This window comes from Sciurus vulgaris, assembly GCF_902686455.1.
Source record: "Sciurus vulgaris genome assembly, chromosome: 6".
NCBI classification, from domain to species: Eukaryota; Metazoa; Chordata; class Mammalia; order Rodentia; family Sciuridae; genus Sciurus; species Sciurus vulgaris.
In genome coordinates, this window is record NC_136466.1 from 164264888 (window position 1) to 164287034 (window position 22147).

Consider the following 22147-nt stretch of genomic DNA (forward strand, 5'->3'; position numbering starts at 1 on the left):
GAGTAGTCAGGATCTTGAGGAAGCAACAGCTCCTCACTGAGCTTGGCTTCTTGTGTCCCTCTGACCTTGAACCATGGTATTGTTCTATGTATCCAAGAAATAAGCAAATCATTCACATCAACCAAATGCAGGAGTGGGGGATTCAACCTGCAAACAAACAGTAGCAGATAAGGCTGGCTGTAATACAATTGGTTAATATCACCACATGGAAGGGAGCAGGAGTTTGCCTAAGTAGCTTTGTAAAACAACATTTTGATTGGATACCGAAAGGCTGAAGACAAACAAGAACTATACCCGAATACTGTACCCCAGTTAGTAAACAGGTATCCCAAAGGGTCTTGGGTAGCAATATTGAAATGCTTTATGTATACACCAGAATTGAACAAGTTAGTAAATATGTTGTAGATCATGATAACCAAGTTTCTCATTGTCAGAACAAGAGGTTATAAATAGAGGGAAGATTGCGATGAACTTGGAACTGTTGGATGGGTGTTAGAGGCCAAACTATAAGAACCGATGATTTTAGATGGTTGGACGGATGGATAGAAGATGCATACATCTATGCAAAAATAAATGAAGATGAGGGGTTAGTACACATGCTAGTATTTCATACTTACATTCCCTACCTCTCTTCACTGAGAGGATACTGGTATCCATGAAGCCGTAAGTATCCTAGGCCGACATCTTGGTTTCTACACGGTATTCCCAGTCATGGGAGCAAGGTCCCTTGGAGAAATCGTGGATACCAGGACCACGGCAAGAAAAGGACCAGATTAGCCTTGAGGGTCTCATAATGCCAGAACATAAGGAAGTGCTTCAAAAAGGGCACAGGCATGGCAGAACACACAGAAGCCCACTTCTCGGAGGATCTCTTAATGGCCAAAGTTGAACCATTCTGCCACAAAACATACAATGGTAGCATTGGGCTATAACCTCTACAGTAGATTAATACCCGAGTCCATGCTGATATAAACAAATAAAGAAGGGGTAAAAGACAGCTCTTATTTACTGAATAATTCCAATTAGTAAATATGTAAAGAAGGAGGGAACAACACAAAGAGAGTGTCTTTACCTTAGAAACCATGAAAAGGACCTGTGTTTACAGGATGACGAAGGCAAGTGTCATTTGCGAGACCCCAGCTGGGGAAGCGCGTATTGAGTGGCTGAATTTCTGCTGCTGCGTGCAGGTCTGTGAGTGACCCTGAGAGCAGCTGCAGGGTGTGCAGGTTGGCAAGTTCACAGCAACCGGGCCTGTGAGTAGCGAGCGAGGACTCCTTACTGTGTGGCCCTGTTAGGAAAGATTTGCCAGCCCCTATTTTGATTTAGTCTACCTTCAAAAAATGTTCTGCTCCATAAGCGATTACGAGCCTTCCAACGGTACCCTTGGAATTGCCACCTCCCACTTTGTGCCCTTGTCAGATACTTTACTTCTACCTATTCCACAAGGAATAATGTGCAGGTGCCACTTCACCACCGGCTCTGCAGTGGCACAGAAGGCCTGACTGGTAGCTTGACGGTCTTTATGTGTAAGAACTCCCCCGGGGCCAGTTTCAAGTGAGCTCATGACATTACTGAACATGGACTTGTGAAGAGACGCTTCCAGTCAGCCCTGGCACACTAGTGGCTACAACCCCACATGAAAAGTTATTAGTTTTGGTTTTTAAAGATCAGTTGTCTTTTAAAGAGTTTTTTTTTTCTTCTATGAAATGATTCCAACTTGTTAAAAAATATTTTCATTTGTTCTAATTAGTTACATAGGACAATAGAATGCATTTATGCATTTTGATAGATCATACATAAATGGAGTGTAATTTCTCACTTTTCTGATTGTACATATTTTAGGATCACATCAGTCATGCAGTCATATAAGTACATGAGGTAATAATGTCTGTTTCACTCTACTGTCCTTCCTACCCCCATACCCGTTCCCCTCCCCTCACTCCCCTCTACCTAATCTAAAGTAACTCTATTCTTCCCTAGTGCCCCTCCCACCTTATTGTGAATTAGCATCCGCATATCAGAGAAAACGTTCAGCCTTTGGTGTTTTGGGTTTGGCTTACTTCGTTTAGCATGATATTCTCCAACTCCATCCATTTACCAGCAAATGCCTTATAAAGAAAGATGTGAAGTAGTCATAAAGATCCATTATGTATTTTCACAAAAACATCTCTTAGTGCAGGTACTCTGATCAGGCTGTGGCTTGAGAGTGTCTCCCAGGGGTTCATGTGTTGAAATTTAATTTCCATTGTGAAGTCTCAGGAGGGTGGAAAAGCAATGTGACTATGGTGGTTAGAGGTGAGGCCTTTAGGAAGCAATTAGGAGTAGATAGGTCTTAAGGGTGGAGCCTCCACAGTTGAATCCTGCTGGCTTTTTAAGAAGCGGGGAGAGAGACCACAGGAAACCCATCTACACTCTCTGTTATTCCCTGCATCACCTTGGAACTCTACCAGCAAGAGCATCTTTACTGGAGCAGATTCAGGACCTTGGATAGAATCATGAGCCAAAATAAAACCTCTTTCTGTTAAAGTTACCCTGCCCCAGATTGCATTATAGTAACAGAAAATGTTCTAATAAGAAGTTGTAAGAAGGTATTCGTCTGCTGGAGATGAAATTATTTCAGTTTGTCTCTGTCTGAAAATGAATTTGTTTTGCTTTAACTTTGAATATATGTTTTCACTATTGAATTCCTAGTTATGTTTTTTTCTTCTAATCCTTTAAATGTGATCTTCCACTGTCTTCAGGCCTCCATTGTACACAGCAAGAAATCAGCCATGATTCTTATCATTGTTCCTTTGTATAATCATTCTGTACCTTTGGTACCTTTCAAGATTTTCTTTGTTTTTGTTTTTCAATAATTTGTGATATAAGAAGTATTGTTTTCTTTGTATTTGTCTTATTCAGGGTTCTCTAAGCTTCTTGGGTCTGATTTAATATCATCCATTTAGAAAAATTATTAGCCATTTTCATTTCAAAAATTGCTTCTGCTTCACTCTACTTTTCTAAGACTCCAGTAGCTACAGTAAACCATTTGACTTGCCCTCAGACCTCAGATGATCTGTCCTTCTCCCATGCCCTGACTCTTTTTCATCTTTATATTTCTGATTAGTTTCCATTGACCCATATTCATGATCACCAATTCCCTCCTCTGTTGTATCCAGTCTTATTCTAAGTGTACCAAAAGGATTCTTCATTTCTGAGATCCTGTTTTTCATTCCTAGCATTTCCATTTGACCTTTAAATTTTTTAAAAAGCTAAAATTTAAAATTTTAATTAAAAATTATATAGCTCCCATTTCTCTGCTGAAATTTCCTGTCTTTTCAAACTTTTGTCATAGTTATTCTTAGGTCCATATCTGATGATTCCAACATCTGGGCCATCTGGGCCTGTTTCCTGGTTCTGTTTACTGCTTATTTCTTTACGGTGGTTCACATCGACTTTTCATATATCCAGTAACTTTTAGTTAAAGTGATAACTCATATGTAAAAGAATGGCAGCAGAACTAAAAACACTGAAGGTTGATGTGAATAATATTTACTCTAGCTCAGAAATAATATGCCTTTCTGCTCAGCCCAATAGTGTGTGTGTGTATGTGTGTGTGTGTGTGTGTGTGTGTGTGTGTGTGTGTACGCACATGGCTCTGAGCCAATCTAGTATCTCTAGTTGAACTTGGCCAGGGCTGTGTCATCGTCCTAGTTGGATTCAAGTCACCACAAATTTCAAGTTAATTGGAGGTGGGGGTCCTAGCCTTCCCACTTATTATGGCCTAGTTTGTGAGCACTTGAAATTTTGTCTCCATTTTCCTGCCCTGGTCTCAGACTTCAGCAGGCTCTGCTGATGTGCAATTGAAGATTCTCAGCTCCCCTGTCTCCCTCTACCTTTCTAGGACTCTGCATGGTACTCTGGGTGAAGCTTGAAGTGCTGTCAGGAATTATATTTGCAATATATATAAATGCCTCAAACCATTTCAAATATTCAGCAAAGGATAATCATTATTTTGTCTATGATCTTTTGTTTGTTTGTTAGTTTTGGGGTGCCGGGGATTGAACCCAGGGCCTTACACATGTGAAGCAAGCACTCTACCAACTGAGCTATATCCCCAGTTCATCTATGATCATTTTTTAAAACTTTATTTTGAAATAATTTTAGACATACAGAAAAGTTGCAAAAAAAAAAAAAGGTACCAAGAAGTTTAATACACCTCTGACCACATTTCCTGCATGGTGAGATTTTACCTCATTTGCTTCTGTTTGTTAGCATCCTACACAACCAAATCTTTGTCTGTCTGTATGAACACTCCCCTGAGTCATTTGAGAGTGAGTCCCAGATACAAAAAGTGCTTCAACTGCACTTACCCCATAAGTGTCAGAATCAGGACACTAGCATTGAAGCAGTGTAATTATCTAATCTGCAGACTTTTTTTAAAGATTTGATCAGTTGTCCCCAGCTCAGATTTCTATCCAGGATAATAACTTCATTTAGTTTTATCTGTTAGTCTTTTCTGATCTAGAACAGTCCTCCAGCCATTTTTCAGCCTTCCATGACCTCATCGTGTTTGAAGAGTACAAGTCATTTATGTTGTAGAATGTCCTTCAGCTTGACTTCTCTGACATTTCTCCAAGAGGGCGTCCAGGTCCTGTTGGGCCAGGACTCCCCACCTTTGGGATGCCCCGTTGGAAGGCACACAATGTCTCCATGCTCCTCTACTGGCAATGTCAACTTTGTCAGCCTGGGTAAGATGGCCTCTGCCAAGTTTCTCCTCTGTAAAGTTTCTATTTTACCCTTTGTAATTAGTGCACGTCTTGTAGGGAAATGCTTTGAGGTCATCTGAATGTTCTCCTTCTCATCTCATCAAACTTTGACCTGCTACTTTAGCATTCACTGATGATTTTTGCCTGAAACAATTATTCCTGTCAGGATACTCTCTAAATTTCTAGGGCTGCCTTACCAACGTGCTGTAAACTGGATAGCGTAAAATAACAGATATCTATTGTCTGGAAGTCTGAAATTGAGGTGTTGGCAGAGTGGGTTCCTCTGGAGGCTTGGAGGGGAGCCCGTTCCATGCCTCTCTCTGGCTTCTGGAATCTTGCTGGCAGTCTGGCACACTAGGCCTGCAGATGCACCTCTAGAATCCTCTGCCTGTACCTGGTGCTCTCCCTGTGTCTTTTTCATTGGATTCCCTCTGTGTGTCTGTCTCTTGAGTCCAAACTTCCCCTTTTTCTTGGGTTGGGGCCCACTCCGATGACTTCATTTTAACTGATTATATCTGAGAAGTCCCTCTTTCCGAATAAGGTCATATTTTGATGGCCTAGAGGTTTAAGACTTGAACACATTCTTTTTGGAGGACACAAATGAACCCGGAACAGATGCCATCTTGTGATCATGGCAGTTTTTAAAGGTTCTCTTAGTAAAATTAATTGTTAAGGAAAAATATTGAGATCTCTGAGGTTGAGAAGTGGCACAGCTGTGTGCCAGCTGGGATTTCATGACCTCCGTGCCTGGGAACGTTTGCGTTGAGCTGAGAGCCGTGGTCTGCAGGTGTGACTAATGGCTCCTCGTGTGAACCAAAGTCGACATCCCCAGAAGGACAATGTCGGATTTTGTGTGCAGGCGGCTGTCAGCTGCCTTTTTAAAGAGTGTATCCTCTCCGCGGAGCATGTGGAGCCACCAGTTGAGCAGGAACGCTGAGCACCAGCCAGCACCAAGTGTGGTGTGCAGGGCCCACAGAGCCCCGTCCTGCCAGAGGCAGCCCTTCCATGTGCTCAGTGCCCGTGTGGCATGCAGTGTCCCTATGAAGTGGCTGGTTGGTTGTCACCTGCTGTGGACTGACCTACCTCAGTAAAGAAGCTGTCGGAAGGCACAGTGAGAGCCTCAGATCAAAAGCACTTGAAAGGCAAGTTTCACGTCAGCACAAAACAGTGAGAAACACCCAGAAGCCCGGGTAAGAACCATGGGAGGCAGTGGCTCTTCCTGTCGACACTGTCTGTGTGACCCTGGGCAAAACAGGGCGCTGCTGAAGGGGGCCGCTGCACACCAGCCAGGGAGAGGTGCGGTGACCACCTGCCTGTGGTGACCTGGGCAGAGCCCACGCGGGGCCCCCATCCCAGCCAGAGCCCAGACCAGCTGCCACATCAGCTGCACACCAAGTGCCTCTGAGGTGGCGTCACGAGAGGCCACCAAGCCTCCCTTGCCCCACAGTCTACCCAGAAGCCGCCTCTGTCTCCATTGCTCTGCGGCGGCTCAGGCCAGCTCGCTCTCGCCGCCAGCAGGTCAGTCCTCTGAGCAGACTAGTCCTTTCCCGGGGCTACCCTAGGAACATGCCTCAGACTGGGTGGTTGAACTGAAGTTGACTGACTCACGTCTGGGGGCTGAAGTTTCAGGGTGCAGCAGGGCCGCGCTTCCCCATGCAGGGAAGGGTCTGCCCAGGTCCCTCTCTCAGCATCCCCAGTTCCTGGGATATGGCAGCAGATCTCCAGTCTTCATGCCGTTTCTCCCTGTGCACTTGTCTGTGTCCAGATGTCCCCTTTCGGAAGGCGAGCAGGCCAGTTGGAGGCACCTGCTTCAGGATGCTCTCCTCCTAACCCATCACATCGGCAAGAACCTATTTCCAAATAAGATCCCATTCGGGGGTCCCAGGGTCAGGACTTGCACACACACATTCGGGGTCCCAGGGTCAGGACTTGCACACACTTTTTTTTTTTTGAGGGTACCAGCTTGCTCTGGGCATGGGTTGGCAGCTCCCTGCTCCTTGGACATCCCAAGGACGATGGCTGTACAATAATTCATTAGCCGAGGTCTGCGTGGCCACGAGTCCCGCTTCCTCCTTGCCAGCAGTTTCTGTCGAGTGCTGCAGCAGCCTGCCTTCCAGCAGGCTGGCCCCCACCCATCACCCACCCCATCGAGGACTGTGTTCTGCATTCATCTCCAATGTGCATGTGTTCAACTTAAATCACACGTGTGTGAGGTACAACCTGTGTACAAAAGTGAGAGGTGACGTGTTAGGTAAAGGTGAAATGAGCAATATCTTACCTGTGTTGCTAAGCATTGTGACTTCAGACCCGGTTAGCTAATATCTCAAAGTCCAAATACCCTTGAGATCAAGTTTCTCATTACTGATTCAGGATGCGAATCTGAATTTCTAATGACCTTCTGGTGATTTCGGGTTTTGTGGGGGAGGGTGCTGCTTGTCAGGTCTGATTATATCCCTTGTGTCTGCGATGTCATTGATGAGTCGAGTGTGAGCCCATCCCTCATACTGTTCACTTGTGCTTGTATACAGATTAACTAATACATACTGAGTTTTCTTTTTCTTTTTTGGGGGGTACCAGGGATTGAAGCCAGGGGTATTTAACCACTGAGCAATATCCCCAGTCCTTTTTTAATATTTAGAGACAAGGTCTCATTGAGTTGCTTAGAGCTTTGCTAAATTGCTGAGCCTGGTTTGGAACTCACGATCCTCCTGCCTCAGCCTCCCATGCCGCTGGGATTACAGGCGTGCACCACCACACCTGGCTTACAGAAATTGTCTTAATCCACTTGTCCATTTCATAAAAGTTAATTTAAAATCATTCATAATGTGATATTTGAGCATAGTTTTGGGTACTTGGGATTTATTGAAGAGTGTCAGAGAATTCAGTCATCCTGTCACTCAGGCACAGTCAAACGTGAGTTTCAAGACACTGAAAGCAAGTTTTGGGACATGGGGTCAGCTGAGGGACAGTTTGCCTGTAGACAAATTTAACAATCCACATAGTATACAGTGACAAAACATAATGTGTTTTGTTTCTTTGGATTAAAAAACTAAACAGAATAGATTTTCATGTTTATTTCATTTTCCCAACTAAATCAGAGCCTTATGAAGCGGAAGGAATTTCCTGTCATTGCTTGCTCCATGGAGATCGCAGTACAGTTTCATTGTTGTGCACGGTAGAAATTAACCGTTTCTTCCAAATCTTGTGGGCATGGTGTTTTAGCATGATCAACAGGAGTTCAGCTGTGTGTGTTTTAAGAAGCTTTGCCCAGAGTCACCCTGTGAAGGCAGAGCTTGATGTGTGAGATGTGACACTTTGTGCACTAGAAATCACAGCTGGGCGCTGCCAGGATCTCCATCTCTGCCGTCCCCTGCGTGGGGCTGGCTCCTCCTCTCGCTGGTGGGCAGCAGGGAAGGCCCAAGTCTGGCAGGTTCGAGTGCTGTGCAGGCACAGAGCATATGGACGCCCATATGTCCCGGATCCTGACTGGACTCCTCACTTCTGGGGAAGGAAAGCACAGCAGGCCGGCTTCCTCCCGGCAGGCCCCGGTGCTGGCGAGGCTTTGACAGTGTTCGTACGGCATCTGGTTGCATGACGGGCGTGGAAACCAGGTGTGATGTCCTGGCTGCTGAGCCGCCTCCCACCAGGGGAGCTCTTCTTGTCAGCGGGGAAGAGACAGGAAGGAAGCTCAGCCGTGGCCTTCCCTCCCAGACCTGCGCCGCACATCTGCGCTGGAGCCGGCCTCTGAATAGACGATGCTGCTGTTCCTATGGCGTGGCTCACAGGGCTGCGCTGTTTATCAGGAGTCTGTGTCAATATGTGAGCCAGATTTAAATCAGTGATCTACCTTGGATTCTATGGAATGAAATACATGATAATAACTGCATAGAAACAAGGGCCCCTTATTGAGCTTCTTACGTCAAAGTTTCTTTGCCTGAAACTTAAACCCTCTTCGTCTAAGCCAGCCCCACTGACTTCACCTGCGTAGGAACGCACAGCACTCTGAAAGTACTTGGTGCATCAGTGATAAGTAGCTTGGACTTTGATTCTTTAAAGATTATGTAACCTAGCAGCATGATCACTTCTTACTACCTGGTGAATGGTGCCAGTGTTGGGAAAGAAAATTCTTAGTCCTTATAGCCAAGTTGTGGAGCTCTCCTCTCTCTCTAGACGGGATGTTTACTTGATTTGGGGTTGTGTATGTCAGACTGGGCTGCGGTAGTTAACACAAAAATAATGTGGACGGGAGGAGCTGATGTGGAGGGCCGCAGGTGCAGCTGGACCCACTGAGAGATCCCCAGTCCAGACGTGCTCCAGTGGGGCCCGCCAGGGGCCAAATGCCAGACTGTGCTGAGGACCCAGAAGGATTTAGACTCCAAAAGCAAAACATGTACTAGGTAAGTGTTTTAGTCAGCGTTTGTCACAGCTGCAACTGAAAGACCCAACCAGCATAATTGTAGAGGAGGAAAAGTGTATTTGGGGGCTCACAGTTTCAGAGGTCTCAGTCCACAGACAACTGGCTCCAGTCCTCAGGACTCAAGGTGAGGCTGAACATCATGGCAGCAGAAGAAAGCGGCTCACACGAGGATCAGGCAGCAGAGAGACGCTGCACTCGCCAGGAACAAAATACAAAAGCCACACCATGCAGCGACCCCCGCCTCCTGCCACATCCCACCTGTCTTTAGTTACCACAAGAACATGGAGATAATTGAAAGAAGCCAGTCACCAAGGGACAAATGCTGTATGATTTCCTTTATGAGACATCTAAAGCGGCCACATTCACAGGTTAGGAAGCAGGACGGTGGCTACTGAGGACTGGGCAAGGAGTGGGAATTAGCGTTTCATGTGTACAGTTTCAGATTCACAAGACAGAGAAGTTTTGGTGATCTGTTTCACAGTCGTGTCAATGCACCTGACACTGCTGAGGTGTACACTTTAAAAGTGGTTAAGATAAATTTTATTACCTATTTTTTACCATACTAAAATTATCTTTTGAACAAAAGACAACAAACAGGCACTGGCTGCTATTATAGGTGGCTTGGTGGCTCCTCAAAGACTAAACAGCATTCACATATGACCCAACAATTCTATCTCTAGGTATTCACCCAAGAGAATTGAAAATAAGTGTTCAAAAAAATTTATTCTTGGATGTTTATCACCTCACTATTGACAAGCACCAAAAGATGGAAACAAGCCACACATCCATCAATGCATGAATGCATAAACAAAATCTGGTCTATCTGTGCAGTGGAATATTATTCAGCCATAAAAAGGAATGAAGTACTGGCTGCTGTTACAGCATCAGATGGACCTTGAAAAACATTATGCTAAGTAGAAGAAGCCAGACACAACTGCTCACATGTTATTTGATTCCACTTACATTAAATGTCCAGAGGAAGCAAATCTATAAAGACAGAAAGCAGATTACTAGTTGCCAATGGCTGGGAAGAAAGGCAGAATGTGCAGTGACTGGGTGACGGGCTTGGCTTCTTGTGAGAACGGTTAAAGTGTCCAGGATTGGACAGTGGTGATGGCTGCACAGATGCTGAGCATTCCAACCTCCAAACTATAGGATTTTAGATGGTCAGAGTGGTGGACATTACCTCCCAAAACATTACCTCCCAAAACAAAAGGCTTTATGTATAAAACGTGGGGACTTTATCTTGAGTCTAGCCCAGATTTGCTTAGCTGGGAAGGTGGAAGCTCGCTGGGGTAAAAGGCTCTCTGGGGCCTCGGCTGCGTCCCCGGGACACCAGGGCTGTCCTGGGGGAGGGGGAGGCGGGGCATGCTCCTGCAGCAGGGGCAGATGCTGAGGCAGTGTGCGCATGCCAAGTTCCGTGAAGAAGGGCCAGGGTGGGCGTTGGCTGCAGCAGAGGGGGGCCCTTGGGCTCCCCTGGAGTCACTTCCCAGCTACAGAGGGCTCACCACTGCAGGTCCAGGCTCACGCCCAGACAAGTGGGATCCAGGGGACAAAACAGGAATCCCTTGCATCTCTTTTTAGGAGAAGACAATTTCCTCTGGAAGACTCTGGCAAAGCCATCGGCCACCATTGGGTCACGTGACTCCCTAAGTCAAACGTGGCGGCTGTCTCAGATCTATGGTGTGCCGTGGAGCGGATGGGGAAGCAGGCACAGCCCGTCCCACAGGCCAGGCATCAGGCAGGGCCAGGCCAGGAATGTCTTGGGAAACCGTGGGAATGCGCAGGTGCTCCAGATAAGCAGGGAAGGGGTGGAGTCCAGGGAGGGACCGAGTCGTGCGTCAGAACCTGAAGAGCTGGGACCAGGTCCTACCCTGTGAGGCTGGCTGCAGGAGTCAGACTCCCAGGCCAGGGCCCGGGAACAACTGGCATCCGCCGAACTGCAGGACTCCCCTCCCAAGCCCCCAGGAGAGCCCCTCAGAAAGCCGGACCTGTCCCCAGAATGGCACACGTGAACCCAGAAATAGAACAGGTAGTGCCCCGGCAATTCAGAGTGAGAAACAGGCTTCTGAGTAAAGCCAGATCTTGTCAAAAGGTTAGTCCCTACAGCCACCTCTGGAACTGACCAGGGACCCCCGTGTACATTCCTAGAATGTCATCGTCCTCATTCATCTGGTAGACGTGCCTGGGACGGGGACGTCACGTCACCGACTTTTCAGCAGCAGCTGTTACCCGTTTCCAGACGTGCATGCATCCTTGTGGCCCACTCCGCGGTCCTTGACCATTCGTCTGTCCCCTGGCACCTGTAAGCACCTGCTACGTGCCAGGCACTCTTGGACACAGTGGGGTCCTGCTCATAAACAAAATCCCTCCCTTTCCCCTGGATTCCAGTGGACTGGTACCCACACCGCCGATGGAACGCATGCCATGGCAAGTGGGGGCATCAGTGCTGTGGGAAACCAGCGCAGGCCAGGCCAGGGCCACAACGCCCAAGAGCACTGCGCGTGCAAGACAGCCCAATGGAGTGCTCCTAACCACCGCGACGGCAGCCAAGGCCTGTGCAGAGTGTGCGTGGAAAGAGAGGAAGTGGAGGCGTGGCTGGGCAGATGTCGCAGCACCTGCCAGCCCAGGAGGGCGCGGGAGCTCTCTGAGCCAGGGGGCAGCACTTCCACCCCACTGCTGACTTGGGGACACTGCAAAGATGAGTTTGGTGCTCACGGAAAGCCGAAATCTTTGTGGACACGGCAGGTCTGAGGCTAAGGGTTTTGCAAATAATGCACAGTCACTGCGAGTTGTTTGGTGCACCCGTCCAAATTTGGTTGGCTGCCGCCTCCCTGGCATTCGACAACACAGATCTCCAGTGGGACAACTACAGAGCACTAGAGAGAGAGTGTCTTTGTGTGCCGAGAATTTGTCAAAAAAGTTGGACTGCCACCGCTAAGTAGATCACTTTGAATTCATTTAAGTTGAGAATAAAGAAGATTGTAAATGACATCTGCAAGGTGTTCCTTGGGAGCCGTTCCGCTCAGAGGAACTCAGGAAAGGAATCCAGGGAAGTTCAGCCAGCCTGACCAACGGAGAAGAGCAATGGCTGCTCATTCCCTGGGAGTAAGGAGAGCAGGAAAGAAGAGGAAGGGGAGAGGAGAAAGGAGAGAAGAAACTCCAAGATGATGGGGTAGAAATCCACACATTCTGATGTGGGGCCCGTTTTGAAAGACGATGGTCAAGGACAAAGTTTTATTTGCTCACAAGCACTGATTCATTCTTTTTATCTAGCATTCCTACCTACGGATTAGCAACAGCATGACCTCTGTAGCAAAGATTAACTTTCAGCTACACGTGGATTCAATAGAAAGCAGACGCGAGGGGATTGTTTTGACAGTTTTGAAATCTATATTCTCTGTGAGAAAAGGGTTGTTGAAATCCTGCTGTATTAAGCCATTTTGCATTATCTTAACAAATCACCTGGGGTTGGATAAATTTATAAAGAAAAGAGGTTTATTCTGTCTCATGGTTCCAAAGGTCCAAGGCCAAGGGACAACTCCAAGGCTGTGCATGGTATCACATGGCAAGAACAGGGCATGTGCATGGGCGTGTGCCTCTTCTGGTTTCTGCCCCTGTCTTTGTAAAACCACCAGGATTCAGACATGGGCCCCACCCCACTGACCCCATCTAATCCTGATCACCAAAGGGCCACACCATGGTGTGATGACGTTTTGATCCTCTAAGACCTCACAGTGGCTATTAAAATTCAGCACATGACCCCTCGGGGACACACTCTGACCATATTCAAACCCTTGTAATACCACAAAAGTTCTGTGCGTTGAGAGAAGAACTCAGACAATTATTAGTCATTGATCAGCATGCCCTTTAACTTATATGGGAAAAGTGTTGCTCTTTGAACCTAGAAGCACACGTAGAAGTGTGATGGGTGGACACACAGGCAGTCCGTGCTGGCCAAGAGGAATCGCACCCACGAACCTTTTGAAAAGGCAGAATCCTTGGTGCTGATGCTGAAGACAGGGCGGGGCCGCCTCCCTCCTGCCCTTTCCGCTCTGCTTCCCTCGGCCTCTCACCTCTCTCTCTTCTGAGGGGCCACGTGTTGTATTTCTCCCCGAGGTTTCAACGCCCGCCTGGCCCTGGCCCAAGAGCTGTGTGGGGGCCATGGTCAAACAGTTGCAATGTGGGACAAGATACATTTGCCTGATTTGCCATGAACTTGAACGTAGGATTTTGGTGACTCTTATCTATGACTTGCTGGCAGGTCAAGTGTCTAAAGAAGATTCACGAATCAGTAAAATTATAAATCTCTACCAGTGCTTTAATTCCTTTAACCCAGCACCTGCTGCCTGTTCATCTATTTATACCTCATTTCCCCTGAGCTTGAAAAGTAGGGAAAAAGATCATGGTCGCGGGCCACAGAGGTCCCCGTTGTTGTCTTTCTGCTGTCCCTTGAGCTAATTCTAGATCTTTCCCCAGCATTTTAAATAACTCCATACTTAGCTTCTTAAAGTAGCCACAAAGAGACGGTTGGAACCAATAGGAAGTTTGTGCAAATGAATAATAAACACATCACGTTCCCAACAGATTAAAAAGAACACAAACGATTCACAAGAGTAAATATCTGTAAACAAATACTATTAGTGAACAAACAAACAATAAATAAAACGTCACTCTCCCTGGCTTCTGAAAACCAGACTCTTGACGTTCTGTTCCGTTGCTACTAGTTATGGACTCTCGGTCTGTGTCCAGCAGACTCAGAACGCCGTCCTCCCCGCCTTCGCCCTCCCTGGCTTCTCAGACTCGTGTTGGGCTCTCAGTTCTGAGTTAACCACACCAGGATCAGGAAACTTTGTCATTTCTCCTTCTCCCCGTCCCCCTTGACCAGAACCTCAGCGTAACTAGGGTCCTTCGGCGTCGAGAGCGAGGCTGAGCCCCATCCTGCGTACCCCCTGCACCTGTCTGTCCTGGCTTTCTGCCTTGTGCTCAGAAAACGGACATCCTGAATGCTGGGGGTCAGCTTGAAGTCAGCAGCCTGGAGACCCTTCCCAAACATTTCCCGACTCCCTAGGCTGGGGCGGAGGATGCAGGCTTTGGTGGCCTGTGCGTTCCCATGGATGCCTGGGACTTCCCCTCTCCCAGCTGGGCAACTTGATTATGGCTGCCTCTGCTACAAGCTCCCTGGGGCAGCACAGCCGATGTCCCCTGCCGTGTCCCAGCCACCCGTTATCCCGACACATGGACACACTAAGCATCCGTTCTCCACAGACGTGGCTTCTTTCTGCACTCTGGATTCTCTGAGCAAAGACTTACACAGCCAGGCTAATCATGTTTGCATAAGAGAACATTCCAGACCAGGAGAGCTCAGGGACCTTCCCTCCCCAGAGGTGACCCGAGCAGTGAAGGCTCCCTTCCCCTCCCAGGAACAAGTGCAGACTTTCTGCAGCCGTAAGTCTGTCCCTGTGTCTCCAGAGAGGAGGCAGGGAGGTCACCAGAGCCCAGGATAAGATCAGGGTTTGCTGATTTCAGGTTCCTCTCCTGTGGTGGTCCCAAATGCACAGGGACCCCACTGTCACTGTCATTGTTGGAATCAGCGCTTGGGGAACAGAGGTGAAGACACAACTCTGGATCTGAGTGTTTTGGTTGTCTTTGCTGTGAGTGATAAATGCTCTTTTTCTCTTACTTCCCCCCACCCTGTCTCACACACACACACACACACACACACATACACACACACACACACACACACTGTGGCTAACCTGTTAGAACAGAGGCTGCGCAGCAGTCAGAATCCTGGTCTCCTGGGTTCCTGATCAGGACCTTGACCAGTGCATGACCTGCCTCCTCTGTGTGACCGAGGGGTGAACAGAGCTTCTCTAACCCTAATGTGCTAGCACATCGCCTGGGAACCTGGTCAGAATTCAGACTCTGCACCAGCAGAGCCTGGGGCTATTTCTCTACAGCCTCCCCAGGTCCCCAGGGATGTGGCACCGCCTGTGCTGACCCCACACTAGCAGCAAAGCTCTAAGGCACGCACACCCCAGTCTCTGTAATGCACACTCTGTATGAATGACTTACCTGTTAGTTGTGGCTGGATAATTACACCTCCGAATTGACCACCTTGTTTACAGGTACTTCAGAGGGGAAGGGGGAGACTGTATAAGTGAGAACTGCTCATAGAGCAGAGCTGGATATTTTTTCCTTGGGACTTTGTTTTGGAAATGTGTGACATTCAGTCTGCTGAATTTATGATTAGGTCTATCTTTGCATTGCCTTGGGGAATGAGAAGTTTTGAAGATTGTCCTGGATGTTAAACAAGCAATTCAGCATCATTCAGAAAGTCTGAAAGCCCAATAATGGCAGTGCATGCACCTTTAGACCAGGTACTTTCACCCTTAGTCTTCCTTTGTCTTCACATCCTGTAGGAGTGTGGACGCTACCCGACTGGATGACCAAGGAGATCTGCTGTGGAAAGATAAGGATATGCCCAAGGTCATTCCAGCAAACTCTCAGAAAGTCTGAAGGCTACTCCACTGCCCACCATCTCTTCTAGCAGCTAGTGGTCTTTTCCCAAAGTGCTGGGCGGGGGGATTATTGAGAAGAACACCTACAATTCTACCTGCAATTTTAAATTCAGAGATCTTTTTGGCAATAGAGTACATTCGTAGGCACTGGTTTCCACCCAAGCTCATTTAAGATGCAGGAGTCTGTGATTTTCCATCCCTGATCATCATCTTAGGCTCATGGTTTTACAAGGTACCAGGGAGTGCAGGATGCTCGGCAGAGGCATCACTTCTGTGGAATTAGCCCCTTCCCAACTTCCACCGCACCAGGAGTCTCAGAGCCAGGAGAAGGACCATCCCCAGAGGAAACATCTGGCCCCGAATTTGGGAGCCCCGCACCTCCAGACTGGAGACACAGGGCACACCGACAGCCCTCACCTCGATTTCTAGGCCAGAAAGTGGAGGTCCCCAAGGGCAGCTGCAAAGAAAGGAAATCGGGAGGGAAAAGCACAAAGAGGAAGTTTGAGTCGGGGTAAAAACTGATGACTCACTGCTACTAAATTCGTTATGACTTTAAGTAGAAAAAAAACCAGACTACCCTTAAATGGAAAGGGTGGTGCCCACTGGGCCCAAAAGAGAGGCTGCTAAAGAATGGAAGCATGTGCTTTCCTCTCCAAAGGATCCAAGTGTGATGGACAGGAAAGAACGCAGACCTTCTCCAGCTGCTGCAAGGCAGAGGGGTGCGGGACCCCAGGGACCGCAGAAAGGCAGGTCCCTATGGGCTGTGGAATCCTTGCTTCTCCTGGGATGGGAAGGAAACCACCCCCCAGAGCTTGGCTCCGCCCACATCCCTGGGTGACAAGCACTGAGAACCCAGGCCCCCGGGCCCCAGAGAGCGGAAGGGCCCTGCCTCCCTGGAGTCCCTGAGCTCTGTCTGCATCCCTAAGGGAGCAGAGCCAGAAAAGGGGAGTGTTTTGCCTGGGTCTTGACCTTGATCCAACCCAGACTGCCCTGCCCTCTCCATGAGGTCTTTCTAACTTCTTTTTTTATCATAGACCTTGTTTATGACCCTGAATTAAGCAAATTAGGTGCACACAGTCCCTGAAAGCCAGCCTCCTCCCTCCGTCTTCCTGAAGTATGCATAACACATTTTTTGTCTGGGAGCGTCCAGAGCTTAAGGGAGGAGCCCTGGGCTCCCCAGGGTCCTGGGCACAGGCCTCCTGGGCACCTCAGGTAAATCGCTGGGCTTTGGCACCTGTTGGCATGGCTGTAGCACAAGATGTATGCATGTGTCTGCTTCTCTTTAAGGACTTTCATGGTAAAAATAAGATGAGATAAAAAACGAGAATCTGAAAGTTATGGAAAGGATTAGAAGCACAGCATGAATTAATAACAGCCTCGTTCTTGTGCGTTTTCTGTTAATGAGGCTGAAAGCTCACTAGACGCTGGAGGAGTTAAGAAAAGAGGACCTGTCTGCAGGAAGCCCCCAGCGCCTGCCCGTCCTCACTGAGATGGGCTAGTCCTGCGCGGCCTTGTGGGAGGGCAGGTGCTGGGTAGGTGTTGATAAATCATTTCAGTCTCATATAAGACTAGAGGTGCTGTGCTCTTCACTGCTTTTAATTTACAGTTTCTACCAGAAACGACTGTCAATCACTGTAGGGCAGCACCTGAAGTGGAACGCCCGGCTCCAGGGGCACCCGACCAGCCTCACGGGTTCACTTTTGTGCCGTTTGTTTTCTTTTTCTTCTGCACTCAAACAATGTGCCATTTGTGTTTTGACCTTTGCTTCCATCACCGTCCAAACAGACACCTGGCAAATGCAGGGGATGACAAACAGCCCCCCGTGATGCACAGCGAGGTGGACGAGCCGTCCGCAGAATCCTGAGGAGCTCTGCCAACACTGAGCTGTCAGAACTCAGCACTGCTGAGGGGAGACAGTGGCGCGTGGTGAAATGTATAGCCAAGGCAGGCGAGGTTGTTTTAATGAGAGGGGAGCCTGATTTCACACATCTATTCTTTTGCTGAAGTGTCTGGCCTGCAGCCTGGGCTAGAGTCTCTGCTTGGAAAGTGCTATGTGTTAATTAGGGACTAGAGCCTGCTGGCTTTTTCTTTACTAAAAATGTTCAGGAACTCTTTAGTGTCATCTCCTGCCTGGGTCCTAAGGACTGCTCTCCGAGTGAGCCGCCCTCCTCCAGGGCGCCTTCCCCAGGTGCTCACCCTCAGGTCTCTGTGTACTGACCCCGAGCAGCCAGGCATGGTTCCAAAGTTCTACAGGTTGAATTGTTCCTACAGGCCTGGGGCGAATGAAGTGCAAGACCCCCAGGAGACAGCCAATAAAAGAGCTGAGGTGGGGCAGCCATACCACCTACCGGTGGCCTTGTGTGAACCAAAGTATGTTTATAAGATAGAAAGATAAATACTAAAGAGAGAGTTGAACTCATTTCTGTGATTATCATTCTTCTAGCTTTTTTAATCTGATGGGCTATTAATACCATATCTTTCCTCCTCTGTCAGCAGAAGTCTATTGTAAATGCTGTTTTAGAGGAACTGAATAGTTGGCTTTTTATTTTTAATAACTTACTCTCTTAGAGGAGAACATGTTGGTAAGAGGGAAGAGAGACCACAAATATGTAAGGCATGTCTCCTGTATTTCTTTGGCATTGACATTTCATTTCATCAGGGAACACAGCTCTGAAAGATGGCTGTCCCTTCTAATGGCTCGGACTTTGCGGCTGCAATGGCCAGAAGCATAAAGACGTGTAAAGAGGATTTTTCGGTACATGGAGCACTGACTGCCTGGCTCAGCGGCTCCTGTGATTGATACCCATTTCTGTGTGCTCCTTCCTAACTGCAGTCCCTCGAGGATGCTGGGGAATAGTAATTTCAGGAAAGAATTGTCCATCACTGGGTGGCAGGTTTGGGGAGGGCAATACTGCTGGTGGCTGATGTGTCACCCTCCCTGCGATGGTTTTAAGGGATTTGCGGGGGAGGTGCTGAGGACCAACCCACTGGTTTTCATTAGGGTGACATTCCCCGGGCATCTGTGTGAGGTGGGCCAGCCACCAGGCAGCAGTCAACGTATTAGAGACAGTTTGGGGAGAAAGGCTAGGTAATATTATTTTTCTTGCTGCCTACAGGTATCTAAGTCCAGAGAAGTTTGCTTTGCACAGTGGACGTGTCCCTGGAAAGCTCCAGCGTGAGCCCCGCCAGCCTCGTTTCCCCTCGGACTTTCAATTAACAGCACTCAATTTCCGTCCCTTCCCCTCATGTCCTCTTCGCCTCTAAACTGCTGAGTGGTCCGCAGACACCATGGTACCCCATGTGTCTCGACACTGGCCATGCAATTAGGTCCAGGGGGCAGAGTCGAAAGGAGGCAGGCACCCAGAGGGGACTGGAAATAAAGAAAAGAGATCCTGGGCTGATACTAGCAGACTCTGCCCGAGACATTAGCAGGGGGTTTATCTCTGCTAAATCTGGGCATGGTGTATCACCAGGGTGTCCCGTCGGGCCCAGTTTGGGATCATCAAATTAATTGTTACATGTTACAAGCCGACATGTGCAGAAAGTGATAAATAGCTGGATCTGAAACTCCGCGGTGCGTTCTCACTGTGGGGCGGAGGATGGAGAGGCTGGCAGCTTCCATGCGCGGAGAGCAGCCTGCCCTGAGCTGCCCGTCTTCCTGAGGCCTCGGTTAACTCACTGCCTCCCCAACATTCGTGTTTACTCTTCGCATTCTTCCACTGCTTGGAGGGGTGCTGTCGACCGAGAAGTAACACAGCAGCTATTTTAAAGGGACGTTTGCTAGGTCCCCGGGAACTGTTGGTTAGCCAGCGTGTGGGCTGGGTCAACACGCACTGAGTTGGGAATCACAACGGATCGAGCCTCTGCTCCGTGTGTGTCCCTGTGGGTGGATCGGAGCAGATGTGGCCAGGCATTAGAGTGGCCCTGGTGGTGGTGTGTGCCAGCAGCGGACAGGCTGGGAAGTTACTCCCACTTCATCCTGAGCCCTGGATCTCGGTCAGCATTTCTGTTACCAAGGAGGTCGCCGTAGGGTGGGGTACAGCAGCACACTTCCGCGGGACGTCGGACCACAGTTCTTCAGCCTCTGCAGCATCTGAGGTGTGGGCCTCCTTCCCCTCTCTTCTAAAATAGGAGCTTAGCTACTCTCAGCGAGAGGGAATGCCAGGTTCCATGAGATGCTGGTGGAGGTGAAGATGTGGGGGTCGCTTGGTTGGTGAGCTGCTTTCCCAGCGTCCTTCATGGGTGCCCTGAATTCTATCTGTGGGTGTGTTGGGTGTGTTGTGTTCCTATGGCTGGGGTACCTTTTATATTAAAGCATGTGTGTTTAAACTCACATCAGGTCGCCTCGACTTTCTGTGACATCCGACAACTTCCCAAAGGCCTGGGTTTCTGTGTGGCTCTGATGGTCCTAAGCTCCACGCGCACCTTCTCTGCGGAAAGAACCCGCCTCTTCATTTAAGAGGCCGGTGGCAAGTCTGCTTGTTACCGGTCTCAATTAACCTTTTCCGTTGCAAATAGGAGAAACACACATGCAGGCAGGTTGGATTTTCCCCAGAAGATGAGGGTTCCTGACACCCCGCCTCCGACTCTGGGCTGTTCCGGCTCACCACCCACTGGAGAATTTGCTTGTTTTCCTGCTATAGTCATTTCGCATGGCTGATCCCAGCTCTGTGCCTCCTCGAGCCACCCAGCCCGCTGCTGGCTGGAGGGCAGGCACTCCCCAATGTCCAGAGTCCCTCAACCTCTGAGGTGTGGCAGAGGGCAGAGCAAAGGATGGAGTCAGAAGGCGAAGTTTGTGTCCCAGTTCTGTGACTTGCTGCCTGTCGGACAGTGGAGAGTCACAAACTCTCAAAGCTGTACTTCTTGAGTCTAAAATGGGGTAAAACAATAGCCCCTCCCAGTGAAAAGGCACTGGCTCTTTGCAAAGGGTGGTCATTGGTCATTCTCTGCTTCAGCCAAGGGCCCCCTCGTTTTCTACTCCATCTGGGCTTTAAAAGTGGTCATCTTGATCTTCTCCTCTTCTTTTATGTGCCCGATCCCTCCTCATTCCTTTGACATCACTTTCAGAAGGAACCACTCCAACTGCCGCAGATCCTAGCTGTGGTTTTCTGTGGTCAACATCCTCCTGGCCTCCCTGTACCCAGGCTCCCCGAGTCCAGTTCGCCTGGACTCCCATACAGCCTGCCTTCCTAGGTTCCCGCTGGCTCCCTTGCTAAGCCCTGCTCCAGGGAGTAGATCACAGAGTCTTTGCCTTGGGGAGCTTCCCTACAGAGCCTGGGCCCCATGGGAGATGCCCTGGGGTCCCTCCACCTCAGGGCCCCCTCCCCGACTTCAACAAGGGCATCACCCCCGCTCCACTTGATACCCGGGCGTTCCATTCGGATTTGATGTTTTGAAAGGGTGTTCTCCTGCCACTTGAAAAAGAACAGATAGCCTCACTGTAACTCAGCACCTTCCTTCTAGAACCGAATAAACAGAAGCCCTGAGGCTGAGGGTTTCCCCTGGACTCCAGAGCCTGGCCCTCCCGCCTTGCCACAGGGGTCTCACGGGCTCCTGCTCCTTGTCACCTGTCTTCAGGCCCTGCCCAGTCTCAGCCCAGTCGGCCTTCCCCTCCAGCAAGACCTGAACCGGCCAGCGGCTACGCAGTCTCGGGAGCACACGGTGGTCATTGCTGCCGCTGCCCTTGGAGTGGCTCCTTCCAGGTCCACATACGCTGCTTCTCCACGAAGCCTTTCCTGGCAACTGCAGGCCAGGGTGCGTCCCTCCTGACTTCCTGTGGGCGCCTCTGCATTACTTTGCTGGGAGGCAGGAACAAAGTCCCAACCGTCTGGGTGGCTAAAAGGACAGAAGTTGACCGTCTCATTGTCTGGATACTGGTGGCCTGGTTTCTCCAGGGGGCTGTCCTTGGCTTGGGGTGGCATCTTCTCACGCTCTCTCTGCACGTGTCTCCATCCTAGTTGTTTATCTTACGAGGACATCTGTCATCTGGACGCGGGCCTGCCCAGGACCCCATTTCTGAGGTTCTAGGAGCTGGGACTTCAACATAGGAACCTGGGGTGGAGGACACCTCATGTCAGAACAGCCTCTTGCTCGGGTCCTTGCTGCCCTGCCCGGTGCCCTGTTTCCTCCGAGACCACCCCTCTGAGGAAAGGTCCAACACTATGGTGCTCTGTGCCCTGCACGGTTGGCAAATGCTGGGCCCCAGTCCGCGTAGGTGCGAAGCTCAGCCTTGACTTCAGGCGTGGTCTGCGAGCGGCGAAGAGTAATGGGTGCCTGAGGACCTAGCCCAGGACCTGGGAGGAGGCTGTCATAGGACCTCGCCCTGAACAGGTGCTTACGGTCTGAGCAGAAGACAGGACACTCACCGCACCATAGGACAGGACAGCCGGGTGCCGAGTGCACGGGGAAGAGGAAGCCCGGGCGGAGTTCAGAGGATTTAAAATGCCAACAGCGTCCGC

The 22147-nt window shown here is 49.2% G+C and overlaps 1 protein-coding gene across 2 annotated transcripts in view; it reads left to right on the forward strand.

The window, feature by feature from the left end:
- DAP (death associated protein) overlaps positions 1–22147 on the forward strand; it is a 61282-nt gene that overhangs the window by 17834 nt on the left and 21301 nt on the right. The window contains exon 3 of one of the 2 annotated variants that reach the window (XM_079145315.1): positions 15591–21646. The exons of the other annotated variant lie outside the window; for it this stretch is intronic. Coding sequence (XP_079001441.1) covers positions 15591–15687 — 97 coding nt within the window. The 3' untranslated portion in view covers positions 15688–21646. Of the gene's footprint in view, positions 1–15590; positions 21647–22147 lie in introns of those variants that run through there. 2 annotated transcript variants of the gene reach the window in all.